Source organism: Loxodonta africana, chromosome 27, assembly GCF_030014295.1.
Source record: "Loxodonta africana isolate mLoxAfr1 chromosome 27, mLoxAfr1.hap2, whole genome shotgun sequence".
NCBI classification, from domain to species: Eukaryota; Metazoa; Chordata; class Mammalia; order Proboscidea; family Elephantidae; genus Loxodonta; species Loxodonta africana.
In genome coordinates, this window is record NC_087368.1 from 29,287,993 (window position 1) to 29,300,620 (window position 12,628).

The window sequence follows — 12,628 nt, forward strand, 5'->3', positions numbered from 1 at the left end:
AAGTAGTAACTTGGATTTTAGATTTTTTATGTTAGATTTTAGTATGTCCTTCAAAGAGATCCGGTCAGGAAGCCCATCTGGGCCAGCATTGTTCCCCAATCCAAAACCAAAAACCCACTGCCATCGAGTTGATTCCAACTCATAGGACCCTACAGAACAGAGCAGAACTGCCCCATAGGGTTTCTAAGGAGCGCTTGTTAGGTTCAAGCTGCTGACCTTTTGGTTAGCAGCTGTAGCTCTTAACCACTATGCCAACAGAGTTTCCAATAGATAGATCATATTGTGCTCATCAAGTATTATTCATATTAACCCATTGCCATCGAGTCCATTTGGACTCATAGCAATCCTGTAGGATGGAGTATAACTGCCCCATAGGGTTTCCAAGGCTGTAATCTTTATGGAAGCAGACTGCCACATTTTTCTCCCATGAAGTTGCTGGTGGATTTGAACTGCCAACCTTTCCTTTCGCAGCCAAGCACTTTAACCACTGCGCCATCCAGGATCCTTATTAATCATGGATAACTGGCCTAAACCAGGAGTTCTCTTTGATATTGAAAAACATTAAATACTTTATATTAGTGTTGATACTTTCCAGTCAAAGAAGTTTGTATGTATTTAGAGCAACAGCAGAAGGGATCTATATGATATCTTAGAATTCATTCTGCATAGACTGTTGGAAACGGAAGTGGCAGGCATTTTTAGATGCATCACAGATAAGCCAGCTTAGAGGAAAGGAAGTTGGTAATGCCATATATTTAGACGACCACAAAATGGCAGGGAGAGAAGTAAAAATTACACTTGGTCGAATTTAGCCTCTTCGGGAAAAAGTGCACACGTTTGATGTTAACACAGTTTACTAGGTTTATGTTTTAAAAAACGTTTCCTTCCTTGTGGAGCATGTTTTCAGACGGACTTTGTGTGCACTTCGCAGGGTGCTGTGATTACGCCAACAATGGACCACCCTATATCAATGCAGCCGGCAAACATGATGGGCCCCCTGACACAGCAGATGAATCACCTTTCGTTGGGTACCACAGGAACGGTGAGTTGAAGAGTTTGTTTTCTTGGACTTCCTTACTAAAGAAGGAATACCCTCTGTTTTTACTGGCGTTATTGGTGAAACTGGCTCTCTCATTTCCAGCCTGGACTAACATGCCTTCCAGATTCCAGTACAAATAAGCTGCATTCTGCATGTGTTCCATTCCAGGGCACGTTTACTCACATTGACAAGGCGGAGGGCTCTGCTGTGTTGCATTTAAATTCCATGTACTTCCTGTCCCTCTGACACAATGCACCAGATAAATGTCTGTTTTTGGAAAGGTATCTTTTTGCATGCACTTGCGAGTCTTGACCTTGTGGCTTAATACATTTGAGCTTGATTTTCTTTTCCCAGCTGCTTACTACTTGAGTTAATACATGATTCCTAGTTCATTCACAAGTGAGGATCAACCTTGACTATGACGGATGGGCAGGGATTTTTATTTACTTTCAATGTTTAAATCAATAAAAAGTAATTGGGAACCTGCCGTATCTGAGCTCTTTTAATCTTTCTTTGGATACGTATACGTAGACGATGTCAAAGAGAAGCAAGGGAATCTAACGTATTTGATCTGTTCTTGTAGTTGGGATATTTTGGACTAATCATACTTCTCCTTAGGGAACAAAAGTAGGTTGCAATATGCCTATTCCAGCCTTGATTTTATATCATCGAGGCATTTGAAGCCATGAGTAAAACTCTATGTTGTAAAGCAAAACAAAACAAATCTCTTCAAAAAGAATACTTCAAATGTTCCAGAGGACAGATGGCTAATACAACCTAGCATACTGCAGATTTGTTACCGTTACAGAGAACAAGGACAAACATTAACAACACCATCCGCAACAGTTTTATTTTTTATAAATGTTAGTACAGATAATCTTGTCAGTTTTAAAGATGTAGAAACAAAAAAATAGTTTTCTTCTGACTGAGGAAGCTTAAATAGTGCAGAAAGCAGTGGACTAAAAGTTGGAATCCTAGATTTGAACCTTGATTGATCCCTATGGCTTCTATCTGTCCTCGGGAAAATAACTTAGTATCTTTGGGCCTCAATTTCCCTCTCTCTCATTCCAGTAATGAGCTTGTTGCTATTTGAGGGCACCTTCGCATATATGACTCTGTGTCATACATGTTATAGTCACTACCTCTGTGTGGAGTTACTCTTCAGGATTATGCTGACATCATCTCCAAATATTTTCACTGCTGTGTTTGGGGACTTTTACCTTATAGCAGTGCCTTGCTAATGCCACCTAGATGTTGTTGACTTACAGGCTTCTTGGAATATACAAAGTTGCTGACATGCCCACTGATGCCTCAACAATCTGCCCTAAATAGGACTAAAGTCCATATAACTTAATGAAAAGTGTCACATTGCCTCAATAAAGAAATTTAGTTTTATTAACAGAAGCAAAGTACCTATCTCCAAGGCCTCAGTTGCTGAACCTGTAAAAAATAGATGATAACTTACCTGCCTAAAGACTTGGGCAGATCAAATGCTTTCTTAGGTCTCCAACCTAGACTTTTAGAAGTCATGTCTAAGACTTCATTTAATTCTATACCATAGTACAGCTGATTTTCATAGGGGAGATAGAGTTTGAAGATGAGACTTTTTTACAACTCTTAGCAATGTGTAAGGATTATTTCCATTGCCAATGGGAGAAATTGGAGGGAAAGGAGGGATAACAGGCACCAAGCAAGTCAGCAGAACACATTACATTAGTTCTCAAAGCTTGAAAATAATCCTCTGTTCTCTGAGACAATTTAGGCAATGGCTCTGCCCTCCAGACTCTGGGTATTGGCCACACCTTCTGGATCCTGGGTGGAGGGCCCTCACCCTGGGCTTCAGCTCCACCTTCCAGGCCCTCTGAAACAGCAACTCTTCTCCCTAGGCTGTGGGTGGCCCCATTTTTAACAACATATTTCCTCTAGCTTTGGTTTTTTTTTTTTTTTTCATTCTTCTCCCCCTTCACATTGGTAATAAATAGTGCTTAGATAAATTATAAGTTCCGTGTAGCATGCTGCTTTGCAAGGATTTAAAAGTTTATAAGGTTCTGGAGAAACAGAGAGGACAGTATTAACTGTGTCGATTCATTCAACAAAATATCATTGAGTGTTTTAGTGTCTAGAATACTGTGCACAGTGTTGTACTTTTTTGTTAAACCATCTCTCTTACACTTACACTTTGATATGCCATCATGGATTCATATATCTGAATTTTTGATTGGCATTTGGAGTAGCTATTTATGCAGTTGAGGATTTTTTCTAAATAAAACTTTTCCACCTTATTGCTTCTTTCCAAAGTACTTTATCCATCTCTGGGAAGTCAGCGTGGTGTCATGAAAGAGCAGCAGGCTCTGAAATCAAACTTGAGTTCAAAGCCTGGCTCAGCCCCTTATTAGCTATGCATGTTTAAGCGGGTTACTTAACCTCTTCAAATTTTAATTTCCTCTTTTATAAAGTAGGGAAAATAATATTTACATCCCAGGGGTGTTGTGTTAAATGAAATGATGTATATATAACATACCTAATACAGTGTATAACACCCAGTAAATGATTATCAAACAAGGAACCCTTATTTTTTTTTTGAATGGCTTCTAACTGGTGAGATTCTAGTCCAGATGGCCAGATGGGATGAAACACCCTATCAAGTCCACAGCACTGGCCTGCTGTATTTCATTTAATGCAACTTGTTTCTTTAAAGTCTACACTTTCTTAGCTCCTAATATACCGTTTCAGGGTTGCAAACCAAAAAGTCTATGGAGCCAAGCCAAGTAACATTAATGAATAAAGTTGGTTGAGTTCAAGAAAAAAAACCTGGAAAAATAAACTCAAATTTGCTCTGTATTTACTGACCTAAGTCATAAGTATAGTCATACAATACAAATATACATGCTATTAGAGGTTATTTTTTAAATTAGAGATATTTTTAATGCAGTAGTAATGACATCTCTGCCTGAGTATTAGGTGAACAATAGGAAAAGGTAGTGCCTTTGGCAGCCTGGAACATAGATGCCTCATCTAGAAAGGGCAGTCACCACTCACCTCCAGCCAATTATTACCAAAAAATAAATTTATTTATTTTTAGGCACATAGACTCAGGGTGCCCTTATTTTCCAACTTTTCAAGATAAGCTGAATATTTGGCTGATAATATGAAGTTTCCCTAAGTTTAAATGTTGGGCATAGTCTGACCCAAGAGCTCCCAGTTTGTGGTCCCTGCCCAAGGTTTTCCTGGTTCTTCTCTGACCATCTGGCCGTTCCTTCTTCCTTTAATCACAGACTCTTCCTTTTCCTTTTGCTCACTCCCTTCGTAAAAGCTGGGCTTCTAATTTTAAACTTACTTCTCATTCCACATGGTTTCTCTAAGCAATCTCACTTTCATGGTTTTAACCTCTGTCTTCCATACAAAAGATGCCTGCGTTTGAGTCCTCAACCCTAACCATGTCTTAGAATTTTAGACTCATTTATCTAACTACCTGCCAAGTGTCTCCATGCAAATCTCCCTTGAAACTGGCAAAGTCACTCCCACCCAAGCTAATCTCATGATCTTCCTGAGCTCTCTCCCCACTAATCTCCTTCCTCTGAAACGTTCCTTCTCTGTATTTCATCGTGGGCTAATCACATGACCATTCACCCAGGTACCCAAACCTAGGACTCAATCTAGACTCCTTTTCTGTCACCACCATATGCAATTATTTTTTAAGTCCCACCAATTTTGGCTCATAGGCATTTTTCCCATTCATCTTTTTCTCTGTATTTCTATGGCCTCTGCCCTGGACCTGGCAACATTCCTCCCTTGATTAATTGTGATACTCTCCTAACTGGTCCTCCTACTTCCAGTCTCAACTTGCTTCAGTCTGCCCTCCACAGTGTTGCTGCAGCCAATCAATCTGAAATTATCTGACCATGCCTCTCCCCTACCTGGAAGTTTTCAGAGGCTTTTGGATGTCTGAAGTCGCTGAAATTCTGCAGAGTGAGGTGTAAGCATTGACAAGTCTGGATTAAGATAGGAATTACAACACCAGAAACAGATGGGCTCAAAGGATGGAGCGGAAGAAATTACAGTGAATAATCTAGAGTAGGCAGTAACTAGGGCTGATGGGAGTTAGCGCTAGTTTAATACTTTCCATTTTTAGAAGGAGGACCTTGGCCATAGGCTATGTCCCACTTTGTTTTTTAAGATCCCTAACTAAAAGGGGGAGGGAACTGTTCAAAGAAAGAGGATGTATTTGTTCCCACATAACCTCAGATTTTAAAATGGATGCCGTGTAGTTTAATTAACCTTTCTCTACACTTTGCCACCTCGAATGTTTCTTATTCAATTATCTACCTATTTTTAAACTGGACAGAGTCTGCAAGCCTTAAAAAAAAATGACTTTTATGAAAGCAGTATCCTTGTTTTATTTCAGGGCTCAGCTGACCTTGAAGAATTTTCTGGCTATTTTGCTTTTGTTTGTTTTTTTTTTGTTACCAGGATTCCCTCGATGGCTCCAAAGCCCTGTTATCCATAATTTCTTATCACTTTACTATAAGCTCCAGCAGAAGCCACTGGGGGTTTGTCTGTGTCATGGGAACCTCCAAATTGCATGCCAGCCTTGTTTTACAAGCTTCTTATCACCTTTTCCTTTGTTCAGTTGGTGGTCATTAGTGGCTTACAATGTCACCAGAATCTGTTGAAAGACATAAAAAAGTTTTTATTCTGCAGGATTCTTATCTACACTTCTGTTTGGGTTCTCCAAGCCACTGGTGATTTGTGGTGTCATTGGATTCCCATGACGTAACCGCAGCCACTTTCAAAGATAATCTTGCCGTTGTGCTCCATGTGTTCACCATATGGACAGCATTTTTCAATCATGCCATTCCTCCCTTACACGCTAAAATTCTGATGGTATCAGGTGAAAATCCTGAACTATTCATGTTGCTTAGAAATTGGCTTTCTCTTTCAATAATTTTGTATGAATAGAAGTCTTAAGACTGAGAGTGATTAAAAAAGCAATACAGCAGGTTAAATAGACTTATGATTCAGGAAATAGTATCATAAGTGGTAATGAGTACATCTCCTTGAATGGTTTTTCAGGGAAAAAAATTATCAATTTAAAAAAATCAAATACAAGAAAGAATATATGATAAAAATGGAATCATTTAAAAATATGTTTAGTCTATTGTAAGATATAAAATATCTTGTTGGGTATTGTAGGATGAATAAAAAAGAAACTTTGAAAGTAGTCTTGCAATATAAACAATAAGTAGGCTTTAAGTGGTACTCTTGTATTATGAAAGTTCATTTTCAGGTATTAAGCTATTGCTGTTTAAAAAATGAACTTTGAGTACAAATAAATTAACTAAATATAAACCCCCAATAGACAAAATGCCAAACAGCATGAACATATGGTTGAGAAAAGAATATAATGCCAAAGAACAACCAAAAAAAAAAAAAAGAAAGCAATCGAAAAACAGTAATTTAGTCAAATACATTTATCTCCCAACAAATAAGAAAAAATGATCAAAGGAATACACATTGCTGACAAAGGTATGGAAAACCTAGCATTCTCATAGACTGATCAGGTGATGATAGGAGCCCAAATTTGTTCAAGTGTCAGCTGGAGAGTAAGGTAGTCATTCAAGGCTGTTGGTTAATATTGAATGACCAAGCAGTTGTGGTTAGAGAAACTAGTCTATGGAAATATTCGAAATAACAGGAAAAATTTTATACCTCAGAAATGCCCCACACATTGTTCTTTGTTATCTCTAATAAATATGATTAAATAAATCGTAGTCCGTCCATAAACCAGAATATAATGCAGCGTTAAGTTATATTGTAAGAGTTTAAAGTAATTAGAAAGTGGATTATTTTTAATGTTGAATCAAAAAAAAGCATGATATAAATTTGCCTCTGTGGAGTAGAATATCAATCGTGAAAAAATGTTCATGAAATAAGGCCACAGAGGAGTACAGATGTTGTTATTTCTAGGTGAGGGACTAGGGGCAATTTGTATTTTAATCCTACTTTTCGACATTCTCCAATTCCTCAATAATGAGGCATGATTTAATTTTATAACTTTAAAAATGTTATAAATATATTCTTGGAAAATCACTAATGGCATGATCCCAAAATTAACTCTTTTATAGAATTAACTTTTGAGGGAGGTGGTTTGGAGCGGTAAGCTGTGATTGCAGTTTTTTAAAAGGTCCTACGAATTACTACCACTTGAGTAAACCTTTTGGAGACTCTTTAAAACGTGTTTTACTTATGCTAGATTCTGGGATTACAACCAACTCTTGAGTTCATGTATGTGTGGCGAGAAACAAAATCTCGTATGACTATCTCGTGTATTCGCTTTTTAATCTTTTGATCGATGTTCGCTTTTGCTGATCAAAGGGCTTCACAGTGTTCAAGTCCTAATCTATCTTCTCACATGCCACTTAGTCATGAAAGGCTGATTAACAGTGCCCTTTGTGACAAGGAGATGGCATTGAGAAATTTGCGATAGCCTGAAAGTTATCAAATGGGCGGAAAAGTAAAGTTTGAGATTTCAGGTTTTAAAGTGGAATAAAGATCATGTGAATGCAGTGAGAGTTGCAGAATTACATCTATCTGACCATTTATTGGCAGTTTATTTGAAGATGAACAATGCCTGGTTCCTCTCCCACAACTTACCCCTCCAAGGGAGAATTTATGATGCTTTGGGAAAAGGCAATGGTTATCTCTCAAACAGATCCTATTGTATCACCTACGCTTCCTCAATTCCAACAAGTACAGTTCCTTGGCCTTGATTCAAGAACACCCTTCTCTCTGCCTCACCTGTACCCGCTGGGATCAGAGCTGGGCCCAGTGAATAATAAGGAAACTTGAGCTTCAAAATGTGTCAGCCTCTATAGATTATGAAAATTTACTAATTTTTCATTTTTCTCTTTTAAAATGTAGTTCCTTCCTTTTTTCTCCAGGACTCTGTTTCAGACTGTGCTCTGGGCTCCCACCAGATGGGCTGCCCTGTAGAAGTCTTTTGTCAGCCAGAGAGGGTGAAAAATATCACATTGATTCCCCAAGGGAGGAACCAAAATTGTGACAGACTGAGGAAGATGACCATGTTCTGGGACAGACTGTACTGTCCTAGCAGGTCAGCATGGTCCTAACGATATGTGCAGTTGTGGTGATAATGGGGACCGTGATGACATCAGCTGTAAACGGGGGGCCCTAGAGCCTTGCCTGTTTCAAGCCAGAGGGGTTAGGCCGCCATATGACATACAGTTGGCCCTTCCCATTTTTAGAGAGCTAAGATTCTATTTTATTTTCTTTTGTCCTTCATTGCATTCTTTCTCATGCTCTTTTCATTCAAAGATTCAGTCCCAAGACAGGATTATGATACTGCACCAGCTGTTGTGTCAGGTAGGAAAATTCTAATTCCTTTAAGACATGATTGGAGGGGAGAGATGGAGGTTGCCTGCTTTCCTCCAAAACTCTTCAAAGCAGTGATTCTCAACAGGGTTGGGTGCACGAAATTTGACATTCTGTTTGGATGATGGGGTGGGACGGGGGAGGGAATATATGGTACAAAAAAGCATATTTAATATGGCAACCCAGTTTTCTGTCTGGAAAATAAATACGCTGCCCTAGAAATAAAAAATAAAAACTAACGTTTTGTCAAGGCTAGGCAAAAGATAAGAGTCTCTCCTGTGTCTCAGTGATTCTCGGCGTTAGGAGGGGTCATCGGAATTTCTGGGAAGTGGGAGAAAGGATTTTATGGTTATCAAAAGGAGGCACAGATTAATAAACATGGTTTGAGAAGCACTGCTTTAGAGCCCAGAGAATCAGAGAATTCTCTGAAATCAGAGAATCATCCCATTTTGCTTGCTCAGCATTCGGCATAGTATCTGACACATAGTAGGTGCTCAATAGAATTGTTTGTTGAATGAATCAAAACTTCAAATTTGTTTCAAAAATGGTATTTTTTGGATCTGAAAAGATAAGCTGCCAGTGTTTGACTTGACAACAAAGTGAAAAGGTTGATTTGAGAATCCTTTAGTGTCTTGAGGATTTTAATTAGCAATATTTAAGTTCTTTTATGAAATCCAGTGGTGCCATTTGTAATAAGGTATGTGTATATGAAAAGGTGTGTCTTTATTTTGAATGGCACAAATCGTCTTGTGCATTCCCAGTAATTCTGACCTTTGGTTTTATGCAAAGAGTAAAAGGGGCAAAATTCCTTGTTTTTTGTTGCTTTTCTTTAATTAAACAAAATACTGTAGTGCAAAGAAGTTTGAATTCGTTGATTCTTTAATGTGCCAGATGGCAAGGACATAGTGTTCAAACCAAGAAGGGCATCAGAGAAACAGAGTAAACAATCAAAGCCAGAAATAGATGAAAGAGCCCATGAGGCAGTTGAGTCTGGCAACTGGACTGTGGTTTTCAAGTAGAGAACATCTTGTTCTTGGTTACCCTGTTTGCTTGACCCAACATCCAAAGGATAATCCTTTTCTCATGTCTTGTGGATTTGTTTAGTTATGCTTAAGACTCAACACTCATCTTAGAACTTCAATTAAGAAGGCACCAATCGAGGGACAAAAAGTTAGCTTTCTGCTGTGACGTACAGGAAGTCCCCGTCTTACAAACGAGATGTCTCTGTGTCTTTAAAAGTCGAATTCGTAGGTAAGTTGGAACAGGTGCATACAGTTCTCATTCAGCCTTACTTTATTGCAAGAAAGGTGCTCGGCTGCTAACTGAAAGGTCAGAAGTTCTAACCCACCAGCCGCTCTGTGGAAGAAAGATGTGACAGTCTGCTTCCATAAAGATCTACATCTTTGGAAACCCCATGGGGCAGTTCTGCTCTGTCCTATAGGGTTGCTATGAGTTGGAATCCACGCGGCAGCAATAGGTTTGGTTTGGTTAGTGCAAGAAAAGGCTCGAAGTCCTCACAATGATTTAAAAGCTGCGTGTGCAGCAAACGAAGGTGATTGTGATGAATTTTTTGTGGGTAGGAGTTGGTTCAATCAGTTCAAAGTGAGGGCAAATTTACAGAACACTAAAGGGCAAGAATGAGTTGTCTGTAAGTCGGATGTTCATAACCTGGGGCCTGCCTGCAACTTTGGTCTTGGATATGTGTATAGATTGCCATTAATTAAAAGATCACTTCTATTTTTCCTAAGTGTATCACCTGTCATATCTTAACGGGCTTGTTTTATTTAGACTATGAGACCCCTGAGAAGTAACTTTGTGTAACGTATGTAGCGCCTACTTTATATAGCATGACCCCTATTCTTGATAATTCACCAATATTAACAATAATGAGAGACACAAACAAAATCAGAACTTTCCTTAAACTAGGTTTCCTGGTCTCACTTTCGAGAACATGATGGAAAAACAATCCAAGCATCAAAAGCACTTAGTAGATAATCAACCACGCATCAGACTCTGTGCACGTCAGTTGGGGCACAACATCTGACTGCAAATCTAGGTTCAGGGGTTTCTACCTGATTCCATAGGTAGAAGCCACTGAAGGTTCTTGATCAAACAAACAACTTGGTCAGAGTAGATACTTCAGAAACTTACTCTGACAGCTTCATATGTACTTGAGGAAGGGGAAACAGAAATCATGGAGAAGAATTAGAAAGCTGAGATATGATAAAATTAGAATAAAAAATATGCTAGAGTTTCAGCAGTGGAATACAAACGAGGGGATCAATACACAGATGAATTGAAAAATAATTGTGTGGGGGATTTTACAGGGCTTTTTCCCCTTATAAGTTTTGATTGGTGGTTTGACATCTTATAAATGTGCGCAGGCTTTTTTGGTCTACCTCTAAATCAAAGTAGACTTGCCTTCTAAAAATGTTAACCAACATTTAACAAATTACCTGGTGGAAACAGCTTACATGGCTTTTGAAAATGATATATCTTTTGTCCAACCCCTGACCACACAAGAAAGTGAAAAAGCAAGGGTGTTGTACCATCTCCCTTCCGTATTTCCCAATATGCCACCATTAGACAATTCAAATAATAATGAATTCTTTGCCAGTGTAGTGGTCAATTAAACTGACAATTTGTTGGAGTTCAAGGTATCTGCTTGTTAAACTATAGAGCCACAACTGAACCCAATTTCCTTCTATCAATATGTAAAACATTTTTTGAACACCTTCTGAGTGCTAAACATTGTACTCAACTGTTGGGGATACAGAAATGCTGGTGGTGTAGTGGTTAAGTGCTATGGCTGCTATCCAAAAGGTTAACAGTTCAAATCCACCAGTCACTCCTTGGAAACCCTATGGGGCAGTTCTACTCTGTCCTATAGGATCGCTAGGAGTCGGAAACGACTCACAGGCACCTAACAACACAACAATAGGAAGTTAAGTAATTTCCCCCAGGCTTCACAACTAGTAAGGGACACAAGTAGATTCTGAACTCAAGAATCTGACTGAAAAGTTTATAAACTTAAATGTATTTGTTTGCATTACAGCACATACGACAGTGTTTAATAACTTGTTTACACCTGACTTCCTAACTAGACTCTAAGTTCTCAGAGAGAAGATGCATCCCTAGCACCGAGCCTAATAATTGCCACATAGTATGCTCCCAATAAATATTTCTGAATAAATAAAAGAACATGGTGACATGCGACTCAAAGAAAGGGTCCTTGCCTAAAATCACGTCTACCCTGACCCAGCCTTAGTGTCTGCCATAGTGATCATTTATTTGCCCCAACGATTCTAAATGACTTGGTGTCATCTCATCACCCCATATTGTTCCCTGCCACCAAGCGTGTCCACATCCTGTCCCATCCACCTAATGCAACTTTCCCACTCCTCTCTAACTGGTGAACTCTTATTCATCCTTACAAATCTAGCTCAGAATTCATTTTATTCCTGAGGACTTCTAATCTTTCTGGATTGTTTCCATACTTTATACCTTTAACGTCACAAATAACAGCAGCAGCAACAACAACATTAAATTAGAACACATTTTTAAAAAAAAAAAAAACTGAACTGCCAACCTTTTGGTTAGTAGCTAAGCTCTTAACCACTACACCGTTGGTTTACTCATTGGCGATAATAGTAATAATTATCTCCTAAGGTTGTTATGAGCATTAAATGAATTAAAATATATAACCTTCTTAGTACAGATTTTTGGCATAAAATAATTGCTCAAATATTATCAGTCACCACTACACTAATCATTATTGCTCCTAGGGACTACAATGATGTAGAGAGAAAAACAACTAGCATTGTAGGGCAGGTCAAAAAAAGTTCCAGTAGAAGACATGTCTAAACAGAGACATAAGGACAAACAGGAATTAACCCGTGAGCATCGAGTCAATTTTGACTCATAGTGACCCTATAGGACAGAGCAGTACTGTCCCATAAGGTTTCCAGGCTGTGTCTTTATGGAAGCAGACTGTCACATCTTTTCTCCTGTGGAGCAGCTGGTAAGTTTGAACCACTGACCTTTGGGAATTAACCAAGTACAAAACAAATTGGAGACGAAAGTTTCAGACCGAGGAGGCAACATGTACAAGGCTCATGGTCAGTATGGAATGGCAAAATCAGGGAACTGCAGATGGCTAAATAGGCTAGGGATACCGCTAAAGAGATAGGGAGTAGA

At 38.8% G+C, this 12,628-nt stretch overlaps 1 protein-coding gene across 2 annotated transcripts in view; it reads left to right on the plus strand.

Moving 5' to 3' along the window:
* Positions 1 to 573: 573 nt before the first annotated feature.
* Positions 574 to 12,628, plus strand: part of LOC100671869 (RNA-binding motif, single-stranded-interacting protein 3) — a 65,810-nt gene continuing 53,755 nt past the window's right edge. The window contains exons 1-2 of one of the 2 annotated variants that reach the window (XM_064277423.1): positions 574 to 1,042; positions 8,375 to 8,422. In XM_064277423.1, the coding sequence (XP_064133493.1) occupies positions 953 to 1,042; positions 8,375 to 8,422 (138 nt within the window). In that variant the 5' untranslated portion in view covers positions 574 to 952. The remainder of the gene's footprint in view (positions 1,043 to 8,374; positions 8,423 to 12,628) is intronic. The other variant, XM_023554885.2, reaches the window with a different exon arrangement.